Source organism: Hemitrygon akajei, chromosome 6 (genome assembly GCF_048418815.1).
Source record: "Hemitrygon akajei chromosome 6, sHemAka1.3, whole genome shotgun sequence".
NCBI lineage: Eukaryota > Metazoa > Chordata > Chondrichthyes > Myliobatiformes > Dasyatidae > Hemitrygon > Hemitrygon akajei.
In genome coordinates, this window is record NC_133129.1 from 6,786,480 (window position 1) to 6,802,225 (window position 15,746).

At 41.4% G+C, this 15,746-nt stretch overlaps 1 protein-coding gene across 7 annotated transcripts in view; it reads left to right on the plus strand.

The window, feature by feature from the left end:
* LOC140728834 (nipped-B-like protein) overlaps positions 1 to 15,746 on the plus strand; it is a 499,555-nt gene that overhangs the window by 111,755 nt on the left and 372,054 nt on the right. For 5 of the 7 annotated variants that reach the window (XM_073047823.1, XM_073047821.1, XM_073047826.1 and 2 more), the window contains 2 exons: positions 9,420 to 9,550; positions 10,920 to 11,031. In XM_073047823.1, coding sequence (XP_072903924.1) covers positions 9,420 to 9,550; positions 10,920 to 11,031 — 243 coding nt within the window. Of the gene's footprint in view, positions 1 to 9,419; positions 9,551 to 10,919; positions 11,032 to 15,746 lie in introns of those variants that run through there. The other 2 variants (XM_073047827.1, XM_073047829.1) reach the window with 1 other exon arrangement.

Consider the following 15,746-nt stretch of genomic DNA (forward strand, 5'->3'; position numbering starts at 1 on the left):
TTTTGCACTGCGGACCGGTTTAATATTGACAATATTCTTGTGGACCGGTCGACCGGTGGTGGGGTGTTATTCACGAACGGAATATAGGTGATAAGTCAACTATGAGTCATTTATAAGTGGCTAATACACTCAATTTCATTTCTAAAAGGGTTTATCTAATGAATTTAATATTAAACACACAGCGCATATTTTCCTCGCATGAATATACTGATAGTCAATTATATCTCACTTATAAGACAATCGCATCATAACATTTTAAGTAACGTTTGGATATTAAACACGCAGCGCATATTTTCCTCATGTGAACATATAAAATCATTGCACCAGTGAGAGGACAAGGTAAGGCCCGGAGGTCCCCATACCAGGGCCGCAGCAGTCGCAGTCTGGAGAGAGCGACCGACAAAAGTTTGGCTCGAGGAGTGACTTTCAGTAGATTGCAGCGTGGTTGCTGCTTTGCTAGTTATGAAACCGTGAGCCCAAATTAGGTTGTCTGTGAATATTTTAGCACCGGGTTCCCCACGAACATTCAGTGTGCTAAACAAGTTTAGAAGCGGTGCCCATCTGTCTGCGTTCCAGGCCAGTATCGCCGGCCGCGTGAGGCAGCCGGTTACCTGAGGCCAACCAGTGATCCCTGGTGCGAGGGTATCACTGCGTTTAGGCGACTGATGACTTCGTGTGCGTTCAAGTTCAACAGTGGGTGTGACAGGGAATGAGGAAAGGTGTAGCTGACTCATAGCGTTTCTTCGTGGCCCGGTGGTTGGGGACCACTGAGGTAGGAGCTACAGTACAGCTTCTTCCCCTCTGCCATCCAATTCCTAAATGGACATTGAACCCGTGAACGCTACCTCACTTTTTAAATATATATTATTTTTGTATTTTGCATGATTTTTAATCTATTCAATATACTTGTACTGTAATTGATTGATTTACTTTGTTTAATAAATCTGTTAGAGATTTTTGAGGTGGTTACCAGGAAAGTGGATGAAGGGAAGGCAGTGGATGTTGTCTACATGGACTTCAGTAAGGCCTCTGACAAGGTCCCGCATGGGAGGTTAGTTAGGAAGATTCAGTCGCAAGGTATACATGGTGTGGCAGTAAATTGGATTAGACATTGGCTCATAGGGAAGTCAGAGAGTGGTAGTGGAGGATTGCTTCTCTAAGTGGAGGACTGTGACTAGTGGTGTGCCACAGGGATCAGCGCTGGGTCCATTGTTATCTGTCATCTATAGCAATGATCTGGATGATAATGTGGTAAATTAGATCAGCAAATTTGCTGATGATACAAAGATTGGAGGTGTAGTGGACAGTGAGGAAGGTTTTCAAAGCTTGCAGAGGGATCTGGACCAGCTGGAAAAATGGGCTGAAAAATGGCAGATGGAGTTTAATACAGACAAGTGTGAGGTATTGCACTTTGGAAGGACAAACCAAGGTAGAACATATAAGGTAAATGGTAGAACACTGGAGTACAGTAGAACAAAGAGATCTAGGAATACAGATACAAAATTCCCTAAAAGTGGCGTCACAGGTAGATAGGGTAGTAAAGAGAGCTTTTGGTACATTGGCTTTTATAAATCAAAGTATTGAGTATAAGAGTTGGAATGTTATGGTGAGGTTGTATAAGGCACTGGTGAGGCCAAATTTGGAGAATTGTGTACAGTTTTGGTCACCTAATTACAGGAAGGATATTAATAAGGTTGAAAGAGTGCAGAGAAGGTTAACAGAGGAGGTCATGCTGCATCCATACATGGTACTGGTGAGGCCGCACCTGGAGTACTGTGTACAGTTCTGGTCTCCATACTTGAGGAAGGATATAGAACATAGAATAGTGCAGCACATTACAGGCCCTTCGGCCCACAATGTTGTGCCGACCCTCAAACCCCACCTCCCATATAACCCCCCACCTTAAATTCCTCCATATACCTGTCTAGTAGTCTCTTAAACTTCACTAGTGTATCTGCCTCCACCACTGACAGGCAGTGCATTCCACGCACCAACCACTGTTTGAGTGAAAAACCTTCCTCTAATATCCCCCTTGAACTCCCCTCCCCTTACCTTAAACCCATGTCCTCTTGTACTGAGCAGTGGTGCCCTGGGGAAGAGGCACTGGCTGTCCACTCTGTCTATTCCTCTTAATATCTTGTACACCTCTATCATGTCTCATTTCATCCTCCTTCTCTCCAAAGAGTAAAGCCCTAGCTCCCTTAATCTCTGATCATAATCCATACTCTCTAAACCAGGCAGCATCCTGGTAAATCTCCTCTGTACCCTTTCCAATGGTGACCAGAACTGGACACAGTATTCCAAGTGTGGCCTAACTAGAGTTTTATAGAGCTGCATCATTACATTGCGTCACTTAAACTCTATCCCTCGACTTATGAAAGCTAACACCCCATAAGCTTTCTTAACTAGCCTATCTACCTGTGAGGCAACTTTCAGGGATTTGTGGACATGTACCCCCAGATCCCTTTGTTCCTCCACACTACCAAGTATTCTGCCATTTACTTCGTACTCTGCCTTGGAGTTTGACCTTCCAAAGTGTACCACCTCACACTTCTCCAGGTTGAACTGCATCTGCCACTTCTCAGCCCACTTCTGCATCCTATCAATGTATCTCTGCAATCTTTGACAATCCTCTACACTATCTACAACACCACCAACCTTTGTGTCGTCTGCAAACTTGCCAACCCACCCTTCTACCCCCTCATCCAGGTCGTTAATAAAAATCATGAAAAGTAGAGGTCCCAGAACAGATCCTTGTGGGACACCACTAGTCACAACCTGCCAATCTGAATGTACTCCCTCCACCACGACCCTCTGCCTTCTGCAGGCAAACCAATTCTGAATCCACCTGGCCAAACTTCCCTGGATCCCATGCCTTCTGACTTTCTGAATAAGCCTACTGTGTGGAACCTTGTCAAATGCCTTACTAAAATCCATGTAGATCACATCCACTGCACTACCCTCATCTATATGCCTGGTCACCTCCTCAAAGAACTCGTATCAGGCTTGTTAGGCACGATCTGCCCTTCACAAAGCCATGCTGACTGTCCCTGATCAGACCATGATTCTCTAAATGCCCATAGATCCTATCTCTTAAGAATCTTTTCCAACAGCTTTCCCACCACAGACATAAGGCTCACTGGTCTATAATTACCTGGATGATCCCTACTACCTTTTTTGAACAAGGGGATAACATTCGCCTCCCTCCAATTCTCCGGTACCATTCCCATGGACAACGAGGTCATAAAGATCCTAGCCAGAGGTTCAGCAATCTCTTCCCTTGCCTCGTGGAGCAGCCTGGGGAATATTCCATCAGGCCCCGGGGACTTATCCGTCCTAATGTATTTTAACAACTCCAACACCTCCTCTCCCTTAATATCAACATGCTCCAGAACATCAACCTCACTCATATTGTCCTCACAAGTTCAAGTTCCCTCTCAGTGGTGAATACCGAAGAGAAGTATTCATTGAGGACCTCGCTCACTTCCACAGCCTCCAGGCACATCTTCCCGTTTTTATCTCTAATCGGTCCTACCTTCACTCCTGTCATCCTTTTGTTCTTCACATAATTGAAGAATGCCTAGGGGTTTTCCTTTACCCTACTCGCCAAGGTCTTCTCATGCCCCCTTCTTGCTCTTCTCAGCCCCTTCTTAAGCTCCTTCCTTGCTACCCTATATTCCTCAATATCTGATCCTTGCTTCCTAATCCTCATGTATGCTGCCTTCTTCCACCTGACTAGATTTTCCACCTCACTTGTCACCCATAGTTCCTTCACCCTACCAATTTTTATCTTCCTCACTGGGACAAATTTATCCCTAACATCCTGTAAGAGATCCTTAAACATTGACCACATGTCCATAGTACATTTCCCTGTAAAAACAGTCTATATACTGGCCTTGGAGGCAGTGCAGAGGAGGTTTGCCATGTTGATTCTAGGGATGAAGGGGTTTACCTATGAGAAGAGATTGAGTCGCCTGGGACTATACTCTCTGGAGTTCAAAAGAATGAGAGGGGATCTTGTAGAAACATAAAACATTTTGAAAGGGATAGATAAGATAGAAGTAGGAAAGTTGTTTTCATTTGTAGGTGAGACTTGAAATAGGGGACATTGCCTTAAGATTTAGGGAAGAAAATTTAGGATGGAGATGAGGACAAACTGTTTTTCCCAGAGAGTGGTGAATCTGTGGAATTCTCTGCCCATGGAATCAGTTCAGGCTTCTTCACTAAATATATTTAAGTTACAGTTAGATAGATTTTTACATTGTAGGGGAATTCAAGGTTATGAGGAAAAGGTAGGTAGATGGAGCTGAGTTTACAGACAGATCAGCCAAGACCTTATTGAATGGTGGGGCAGGCTCAATGGGCCGGATGGCCTACTCCTGCTCCTATTTCTTATGTTCTTAACAAGGATGTTGCCGAGACTTGAGAAACTGAGTTACAGAGAAAGGTTGAATAGGTTAGGACTTTATTCCCTGGAGTGTAGAAGAATGAGGGGAGACTTGATAGAGGTGTATAAAATTATGATGGGTTATGATAGAGTGAATGTAAGCAGGCTTTTTCTAGTGAGGCTAGGGGAGAAAAAAACCAGAGGTCATGGGTTAAGGGTGAAGGGGGAAAAGTTTAAAGGGAACATTAAGGGGGGGGGGCTTCTTCTCACAGAGAGTACTGGGAGTGTGGAATGAGCTGCCTGATGAAGTTGTAAATGTGGGCTCATTTTTTAAATTTAAGAAAAACTTGGACAGGTACGTGGATGAGAGGTGTATGGAGGGTTATGGGCCAGGTGCAGGTCAGTGGGACTAGGCAGAAAAATGGTTCGGCATAGCCAAGAAGGGGCAAAGTGCCTTTTCTGTGCTGTAATGTTCTATGGTACTTATTTATTATTATTCCCTGAAGGTGGAATCTCATGTGGATAGGGTGGTGAAGAAAGCTTATGGTATGCTGGCCTTTATAAATCATGCATTGAGTATAGGAGTTGGGATGTAATGTTAAAATTGTACAAATCATTGGTGAGGCCAAATTTGGAGTATTGTTGTACAGTTCTGGTCACCGAATTATAGGAAAGATGTCAACAAATAGAGAGAGTACAGAGGAGATTTACTAGAATGTTATCTGGGTTTCAGCACCTAAGTTACAGAGAAAGGTTGAACAAGTTAGGTCTTTATTCTTTGGAGCGTAGAAAGTTGAGGGGGGGACTTGATAGAGGTATTTAAAATTATGAGGGGGATAGATAGAGTTGATGTGGATAGGCTTTTTCCATTGAGAGTAGGGGAGATTCAAACAAGAGGACATGAGTTGAGAGTTAAGGGGCAAAAGTTTAGGGGTAACACGAGGGGGAACTTCTTTACTCAGAGAGTGGTAGCTGTGTGGAATGAGCTTCCAGTAGTAGTGGTAGAGGCAGGTTTGGTATTGTCATTTAAAGTAAAATTGGATAGGTATATGGACAGGAAAGGAATGGAGGGTTATGGGCTGAGTGCAGGTCAGTGGGACTAGGTGAGAGTAAGCGTTCGGCATGGACTAGAAGGGCCGAGATGGCCCATTTCCGTGCTGTAATTGTTATATGGTTATTATTATTTATTTTTTTCTTCTATATTATGTATTGCATTGACCTACTGCTGCTATGTTAACAAATTTCACGACACAAGCCGGTGATAATAAACCTGATTCTGAAGATCTCTGAGGACCTAAGTTGGTACCAACATATTAATATAGCTACAAAGAAGGCAGGACAGGGTCTATACTTTATTAGGATTTTGAAGAGATTTGATATGTCAACAAGTACACTCAAAAACACCTGTAGATGTACCATGGAGACCATTCTGACAGGCTGCATCGCTGTCTGTTACGGGGGGGGGGGGCTACTGCACAGGACCAAAATAAACTGCAGAGGGTTGTAAACTTAGTCGGCTCCATCTTGGGGACCAGCCTACAAAGTACCCAGGACGTGTTCAGGGAGCGGTGTCTCAGAAAGGTAGCATCCATGATTAAGGACCCCCAGCACCCAGGGCATGCCTTTTTCTCACTGTTACCATCAGGTAGGAGGTACAGAAGCCTGAAGGCACACAGATCAGTGATTCAAGAACAGCTTCTTCCCCTCTACCATCTGATTCCTAAATGGACATTGAACTTGTGAACATTACCTCACTTTTTTAATACATATTAGTTCTGTTTTTGCATGATTTTTAATCTATTCATTATACGTATACTGTAATTGATAGATTTATTATTTTTTCCTTCAGTATTGTGTATTTAATTGAACTGCTGCTAAGTTAACAAATTTCACAACATATGCTGGTGATAATAAACCTAATTCTGATTCTGCAGAAGGAGGAATCTTAGGGGAGGAGGGTGGGCCATGAGAGAGTGGAGAGGAGGATGACGACTTGGGATGTTTTTGTTACAATTGTATGAATCATTGGTTATGCTGCACTTCAAAGATCAAAATAAATTTACTATTTAAGTTACATACAGTATACATCATGATATACTACCTTGAGATTCATTTTCTTGAAGGCGCTCACAGTAGGACAGAAGTCGCTCAACTATAGCATTCTGGAGGGAGTGCAGGAAATGTTGACAGGAATGTTACCTAGGCTGGGTGGGGAGATCGTGTCTTAGAAATTTGATTTTATTTTTGATAAGATGAGAAAAGTTGGGGCAGTGGTTGTTAAATAAATGAATTTTTATCAAACTTTTGACAAGGCCCCTCATGGTAGGTTCATCCAGAAGATTCAGGTAAAAGGGATCTATGGAGATTTGGTAGCCTAGACAGAGTTGAGATAGTAACTCTGAAGCCAAAGTCTGAATTCTCCACTCTTAAGACTGACCCACTGTCACTGTCACAGTCACCACTCTACTTAACCTTGTTCTGTCATTGCTTAAAATGCCCTCTAATTAGCCAGTCAGTGAGACCTGCCTTTATAAGGGTTCCCACTCTCACTCTTAAATAAGATAGGGGCAGGAGGTGTAGGGTGGGTGTAGTTACCTCTCTTTACCAAGTCAGCAGAGTTCAAAATGAGGGCATTGATTTCAGGTTGCAATGTTCTACAGCAGGCAACTAGACTCTTCAGCTGAACACATCCATGACGACCAGATTTCTTATGTGAGCTAGTCCCATGACCAATGCCCCTTTAAATCTTTCCAATCCATTCCCTGTTCAAGTTTCTTTTAAATACTGTAATTGTATTTGCCTCTACCAATTCCTCTGACAGCATGCTCCACCACCCTCTTGTTCTAGATTCTCATCCCTACGCGACTTCCCTGTCCATTCGTCCCTCCCCACTGATCTCCCTCCTGGCACTTTTCCTTGCAAGCGGAACAAGTGCTTCACCTGCCCTGACACCTCCACCTTCACTACCATTCAGGGCCCCAAGCAGTTCTTCCAGGTGAGGCAACTATTCAACTGTGAGTCTGTTGGGGCCTTGCTGTACTTGGTGCTTCCGGTGTGGCCTCTTGTATATCAGTGAGGCCCGACGTAGATTGGGAGACCGCTTCGCTGAGCATCTGCTCTCTGTCAGCCAGAACAAGCGGGATTTTCCAGTGGCCACCCATTTTAATTCCACTTCCCATCCCCATACCAATATGTCCATCCATAGCCTCCTCCAGATGAGATGTTGGGAGAAGGCCACACTTAGGTTGGAGGAACAACACCTTATATTCTGTTTGGGTAGTTCCAACCTGATGACATGAACTTCGATTTCTCAGATTTCCAGTAATGCTAACATCCAACACCCCTTCACCATTTCCCGTCCCCTTATCCCTCTCTCATGTTATCTCCTTGCCCACTCATTGCTTCCTCTGGTGTCTCCTCCCCCCTTCTTTCTTCCATGACATTCTGTCTCTTCCACCAATCAACTTGCTAGCTCTTTGTTTCATCCCTTCCACTTTAAATTTCACCTATCTCCTGGCCAATACCCCTCTTAAGCTTTTCCAACTTACAAATCTACTCCTCAGCTTTTTTCTCCAGTCCTGTTGACTGTACCTTTTCCCATAGATGCTGCCTGACCTGTTAAGTTCCTTCAGCATTTTGTGTGTGTTGCTCCCTGTAGAATATTTTACGACATGATCTTCCAGCTCCTGTATTCAGTGCTTTGATGATAAACATGTTCTTCATCAGATGAACCTGTGTCAGTAATCTAGGTACTTGTACCTTTAGGTCTCAATGTTATATACTCACTGCCACTTTTATTAGGTACAGGAGTGGAACCTGGTGTGGTCCTCTGCTGCTTCAAGTTCCAATGTGTTGTGTGTTCAGATATGCTTTTCTGTACGCCACTGTTGTGGCACGTGTTTATTTGAGTTACTCTTGCCTTCCTTTCGAACCAGTTTGGCCATTCTCCTCTGACCCCTCTCATTAACAAGGTGTTTTCACCCACGGAACTGCAGCTTGCTGGACGTTTCTTGTATTTAGCACCATTCTCTGTAAACTCAAGACTTGTGTGTGAAAATCCCAGGAGATTCTGATGCTTGGTCTTGACCACGCTTTTATACATTGAGTTCTGCCACGTGGTTGGTTGATTAAAGAGCTAGTGTACAAGTATACCTGATGAGGTGGCTACTTATCCTCTGCAATCCTGCCATTCACTGAGATGTGCCTGCCCTGGTGAATGCCTTGAAAATTTAACATTTAGTACTTGTCTGAGTTAAATTCTATCTGGCATTCTTTGGGTCACTCTGCAGTTGATGTAGATCATTTTGTAATCTGACATAATTAGGAGTATTATGTGCAGTTCTGGTCACCTCCTTGCAGGAAAGAAGTAAATAAGGTAGAAGGGCTACAAGAAAAATTATAAGGAGGTTGCAGCGTCTGGAGTTGTAAGGAAGGATTGAATCGGTTAGGATTTTATTCCTTGGAACATAGACTGAGAGATTTCATAGAGGTATACAAAATTATGAGGGGTATAGATAGGGTAAATACAAGCAGGCTTTTTCCCACTGAGTTTGGGTGGGACTTCAGCCAGCACAAGTGGTGCATGATAGCTTGATTTCAATATTTAAGAGAAGTTTTGATAGGTACATGGATGATACGTGTAAGGAGGCTATTCCCAGTGCAGGTTTATGGGAGTAGGTACTTTAAATAGTTTGCCATGGACTAGATGGGCTGAAGGGCTTATTTCTGTGGCTGTGACTCCATAACGTTCAATACCCATGACATCAACAATTTGTGTGGCACCAGCAGATTTACTACTTCCTGAGCTCACTTAACTGCCAGACAAAGTACAAATGCAGTTAATTTTGTCTGTAGAATTTGCTGTTCTAAGGCAGGGGTTCTCAACCTGGTGGCCACAGACCCTTCAATTAATTGTAGGGGTCCATGGCATGAAAAACGTTGGGAATCCGTATTCTAATGTATCACTATTTTTAAAAATAGTAAAAGTAAAATTGAAAGCTAAATTGTTTAAAGGGATTTGTTCTTTTTATAGAGAGCTGAAGGATAACCTTGGCAGTGATGATCCAGAGGGTGATATTCCAGTTCTTCTGCAGGCTGTGCTGGCCAGAAATCCCAATGTCTTCAGGGAGAAAAGCATGCAGAACCGATATGCAGTGCCAACGGGTGAGTAGTTTATATAAAGAAAACTCTGGATATGTTGCTGATTCAAGAAAACTTTTTTTCCGTGCATAGGATTTTAATTAGGAATTATGGTGATTCCATTCAGTAATTCAATTTTTTTATCATTAATTATTCAGACATGCTGAATAATTAAAAACCTTTATGTAGCATTTCTTATTTCTAGATTGGTAATGAAATTTCACTGTTTGGTACACCTTGGAATGGAACTTTTAACTGTCTTTAGTCTTCAAAGAATGGGGTCAATTAGTAGTTATATCAATGAGAGGGTGTTGGGGAAAATTTAACCTTCATATTTGAAGTTAGCTGCTGGATGAGCAGTTGTCTGAGGTCTGCCCAAATTATGATACCAGATTGTTATAACAAGGGGATACATGGTCATTTGAACATTGTTAAATTAATGGCAACACGAGTGAATCTGCAGATGCTGGAAATAAATAAAAACACAAAATGCTGGCAGAACTCAGCAGGCCAGACAGCATCTATGGGAGAAGGTAGTGACGACGTTTCGGGCTGAAACTCCTGATGAAGGGTTTCGGCCCGAAACGTCGTCACTACCTCCTCCCATAGGTGCTGTCTGGCCTGCTGAGTTCTGCCAGCATTTTGTGTTTTTATTGTTAAATTAATCACTTGTTAAGACATTGCATAGTTGGAATTGGAAAATTCCTGTGGATTTAAAATTACTTAAACTTAATGTGGCACATAATTTAGTACCAGTTTTAAAAATAAATTGGAATAAATAATTGATTAACACAACCAAGCTGTAGGGAAAATCTGTGGGAACTGCTACTGTTGGATTTTTGATGATCTCCCTAGCATGTGTCTGTTGACTGAATGGGAGTAACAATCTGCAAATTCTAGTTGGGAAATTTTAGATTGTGCTATAGAATCTACTGAATTGTCAAAAACTTGTTCACTGATGTCCATTAGTGAGGGAAGCCAAATGGATCTTATCCGGTATGGCTGATGGCTATTTAATTCCAGGGCAGTAATCGCTGGCTTGACCAGCATTGCCGATGTGAACAAAAAAAGAAGTCCTGTTCCATCATCATTTCGTTTTAAGACTTGAATCATATGTTGACAGTCTCCTCTCTGAAGCTGATTATTTTAAAAAAATCACATCAGATTAGTTCTTAATGTCCTGACAATATTTATCCTTCATTAAAGCACTTTGTTGATTTTTTGGATTGTGCAATGTACAAATTGGCTGTCTAGTTTTCCTGCAAAATGCATAATTCCATTGCTATATGTAATGCACTGGGATTAAAACTGTTTTGGACATCCTGAGGTCATGAAAGGTGCGTTATAATTGAGAGTTTGTGTGGCTTCACTGTATGAACATGCTGTGTTTCAGGTATCATGCAGCAACAGATCATCCAACAGTACAAATTACCCCAGAATTCAATTCACGGAAGCCCTGCATCCTCCACATTTCAGCAGTCCACAATCTCACACAGTCCTTCCAGGTAATGTGCATCATGACACTAGAATCTCCAGGTCTTATAGTGACTTATTTAAAAAATTACATTTTAATGGTTGTGTGCAATTTTCATTCATAACATGAATAATAGAAACAGAGCAGGCTACATGGCCCTTTTGAGCCGGCTTCATCAGTCAATACAATCATAACTGAACCTCCACCTCATCCACTTTCCTGATAGGTCCCCATAACAATCCAAAAATCATCTTATCCTAGCCTTGAATACATGTGACAATTGGGCATGACTTCCATCGATTTATAACATTCAGTTCAAAAAGCGGGCCTTCACCCCCCACTTAATCAGAAAGGCAGCAGTACACCATTCCCACCCCCATATTATCCAACCAGAGTGCCATACAGCACAGAGACAGGCCATTTGGCCCACTGTATTCTTCTCAAATATCAAGTGCTTATCTATATTAATTGCATTGCCTATCACATTTTCTGTAGCCTTCTAGGCTTTGGCATTCAACTCTCTTAAGTACTCGAGAGCTTCTGCTTACATTGTTCACACAGTGCTTCCAACTATCTTTTGGGTTTTAAAAAAATCAGATCTGCTCTAAATCTGACTCTTTATCCATAACTTTAATCCAGTGTCGGTAGGAAATAATTCCTCATTGCATGGGTGTCTAAAACTAATGATTTTCCTACTGTCTGGCTATGTCTGTCATAATTTTGTATACTTCTATCAGAATTGCCAGCTTCCTTCCCTCTGAAAACACGTTCATCCTATCCTGCTTTTTGAAACTGAAATGTTCCATTGAGACAACCTGGTTAATCTCTGCTTTTCCTCCTGTGCAGCTACGTTCACCTTAAACTGTGGTGACCAGAACAACTCAGCGCTCCAGCTATGACCCAAGAACTACTTTATAAAATTATTTCATACCCTCAATCTGTGTACCCCAGCTGCCATATGTGTCCCAAATGCTGTCTTTGTCACCTTATCTGCCTATGCTGATGCTTTGAGGAATCTATATATTATACATGAGGGTCTTTCAATTCCACAGTGTTTCCTTGTGTCCTCCCATTCATTGTGCACATCATCTCAGATGCATGACCTCGCACTTAGCAGAATTAATTTCCACCTGCCCATCTTGTCAATAAATCGGTATAATCCCGTAGGCTACTAATGTCCTCGTTATCAACATCATCAGTATTCTTTATGATTTGCAAATTTAATGATCATATCTCTGACATACAAATCAGAATTGGTAATGTAAAGTAGTAAGGGTCCTAGCACATTGCTTGCTACCCCAATCATGGTCCAAAAACAACCTTTTACCACAGCTTTCTATCTCCAATCAGCTTTGGGGCTTTAGATCCAATTTGTCGATGTGACCTGGATTTCTTGGGCTCTAACCTGTCACTGTAGGGGTCCTTGTGGGGCCATGTCAATGTATTACTGAAGTCTATGTGGACTTCATTGACAACATTGCCTTTTATTATGCATAATGCATTTTTAGTCATTGATCAGGTCCTCTTCATAGCAAAATCCCACTGACAACCTTTAATTAATCCCAGTCATTCCAATATAGATTAATAATGGTTTTTTCCCCCAATAACTTCCATACCATTAACATTAGTTTCACGGGATCACAGTCCTGTAATTATCTGGTTTTCTTGTACCTCCTCGTGATTAAAAGTTTAACATCTACTGTCCTCCTGTCATACAGTTCCTTTGTGTGGCTAGTTAATATTTAAAACTGTGTTGGGGCCTGGATGTCTCCTTCCTTATTCCTTATAGCTGCCTGATGCGCGTCCATGCAGAAAACCTTTTGGTATCTGCCTTCTCTGATCCCGTATATCTGAGTTCACTTTGCCCTTATGCACTTTAGTGCATGTAGGCCAGTTTTGGACCTGTCCTGTGAAGAAGAAATTGCATATTCATTCACAGATGTAGAGACCAGAAGTTGTTTCATCAAAGCTCTATAAAATCTCAGCAAGACATTTTCCTCTTTTTCTATTCCAGGGCCCTGCAAAATAAGACACGGTATCATCAGGCTTTTAATATGTTCCTGAATCTTTCTGCATCTCAAAATTTGTGCACCCTATTTTCTGAACACCAGAGTTTGCAAGGTTCTATTACCAAAATAAGTAACCTTTGATTTCCCACATTTTACATTCGCTGTCTTTTAGTATGCTTACTTAACCTTTCTGTGCCTCTTCACAGCTCACTTCCCACTTGGTTTTGTCATATCAGAAACCTAGATATGTTATGCCTTTTTATACAAGTCATTAGCATGAATCTTAGATTTTTTGAGGGCCCAGTACCGATCTATGTTGCCTCAGTAATAACGATGTAGTAATCTAAAAAACCTGAGGACAGTTAATCATCCTGCACTGACCCAAAAATCTTACCCTACTGATGATCTCCTCAAAAGTGTTTCTTAAGACTTATCAAACACCTTTCCTGCTATCTTTGCAGTTTAGCCTCTAGATGGAACTAAGGTTTCATCAACTTTCAAAGTTTTGCTACTCCACCTGAAGATTCTGGTCAAGCTTGCAGATTCTCCTGAGTTCAGTGACTGTAGATTTCTCTCTAATGACAACGGGGGGGGGGGGGGGGTGAACAGAAGTTTTGCTTCCTTCAGCTGCGCACAGGCAATTCCATTAAATCTTTTTGTTTTTACTATGCTTACATTGTCAGAGAATTAAGGACTTGCTTTTCTTTCTCAAACTCCCTGTAATGACTTTTATAATTAACTAGTGTAATTCCCTTGATTTTTTTTTGGGAAAGTTTATTTCTGATGAATACTTTTCACTATACAAACTTACTGCACCATTCTGTTCCCACCACCACCACCACTTTGGTTAACAAGAATAAAATTTAAACCCCTTTGGGAGTAGTCTCTCAACTTCTCAAGTCTTGATTGTGTGGAATGGACCCATGCAATGTTATTGGAAATGTACAAGAAAAATGCTTTGAAATTTTGTAAACTGTTTAGAGCTGTGTTTCAGGATTCTATTCCCAGTTGCGAGGCAGTATTCATACAATCATAGTCTCATATCATCACCTTTGACCTATACCAGCTTTATACATGGAACACGCATAGCCAAGCAGATAACAGATGTGCATGTTTCCTGCTTCTGTATCATGTTACAATAATACTTCTTAAAGTGTGTTGCCTCCCCTTTATAAAATTTACCATTTGGTGACATGGTTTCACTTAGTTTGCATTCTCTGCATGTAAGCCCTCCCCATCACTCACACTCCCTACCAGTCATCACTCCCCACCAGAGTCTCGTAGACTCTGATTATCCATTCATTGCCTGCTGCTTGCTCGGACTTTATCAATCTGCCTCCCATGCTTCATGTACATTAATAAAAAGATATTCATTCTCTTACTACCCATGTCTTTGAAACTCCACTGAAAGTCTTTCAAAAAATCTTGTAAACTGCTGTTTAGCCACTTAAAATTGCTTAGCATCATTTAAAACCCTGATACATTTAACTTTCAATCTCATATTAATAGAGTAAGTGCCTACCATCCCCTTCTACTGCTCATGTTTGATTTATAGTGAGGTACTTCAATATGGACTGTCCAGGAATAACTAAATTTAATCCTTCACCCTGACTTAAATGTAAACCTTTCTGAAACTATGCTGCACTTTCTGCTGGGTGCAGAAGCCAATGGCCATTTCTTTACAAAATTTCAGTCAGACTGCAACTTGATCACAATCTAACTAGATGCAACTTGGATAAAGGCAAATTCGCTGAAAATCTGAAGTTTAAAGAAAATATATGGTTTCCTGTGGTTTGTTGAATTTATGGTATTTTGATTTTTTAAAAATTTAATAAGATTGAAACCCCAAGTGGAAGTACTTGAGTCCAGCTAGTTTTAGAAATAACAGAACATTGAAGGTTAGTGATACCAAATGGCTCTGTAGGAAGAAAGTGAGAGCAATGCACTTGGTCTCAGTAGAAGTTCTCTCTGGGAGCACTGATCTCAGTTTGTAAACAGGATGTCTCACTCCTACTTACTAAGTGAGAGAAAGAGACCTAACATTTCTTGTTGGGAAATGGTGTTCAATTAAGCATGGAGTGGCTGAACTCTTAGTGGTTTTTCAGTTGATCAGTGAGGCTGAATATGGATTTGTAATGAGCCAACTTAACAAAGTTGGATATTTTTGGAGAGGTAATTGAAATATTGCTTAGGGCATTTCTGTAGGTATTGGTTATTTGGATTTCAAGAGGCAAATTTTATAAAGTCCCTTGTAAGGATATTGGTGCCTGCATTTGAAACTTCAGGAGTTGTTCTGACTTCTATGATTTGTATCGAAAATCAGCCATGATAGTGTAGAATGACAGAATTGCCCCCAGAAGCTTAGTGGCCTCCTGACAATAGACTCACAGGCTGGCTTATTCCTGCTGCCCCTCATAATTACAGGTTCAAGATTTGCGGCTTTGTTTCTTCCTATCTTTTTGATTTGATGGGTATGGTAAAAACAAATTATGTTTGTTTATTCTTATGCTGAGTTTAGTCTGCATAAAACAACTAACGCTATTTTATTTGAAAAGTTCCGGAGTGGTTAATAGTGCAGAAGTTGTGAAATTGCAGCAGCTGTCTTTTGGTAGTTAATGTTTTGAAGTAAGCAGTACTCATGGACTTTATGGAAGAGACAAAGATACATTTCCTATGTGGGCTGAGTTACTTGTACCAGTCATCGTATAGAAGTTCAGAGAATAGTTTAGCCTGAAAT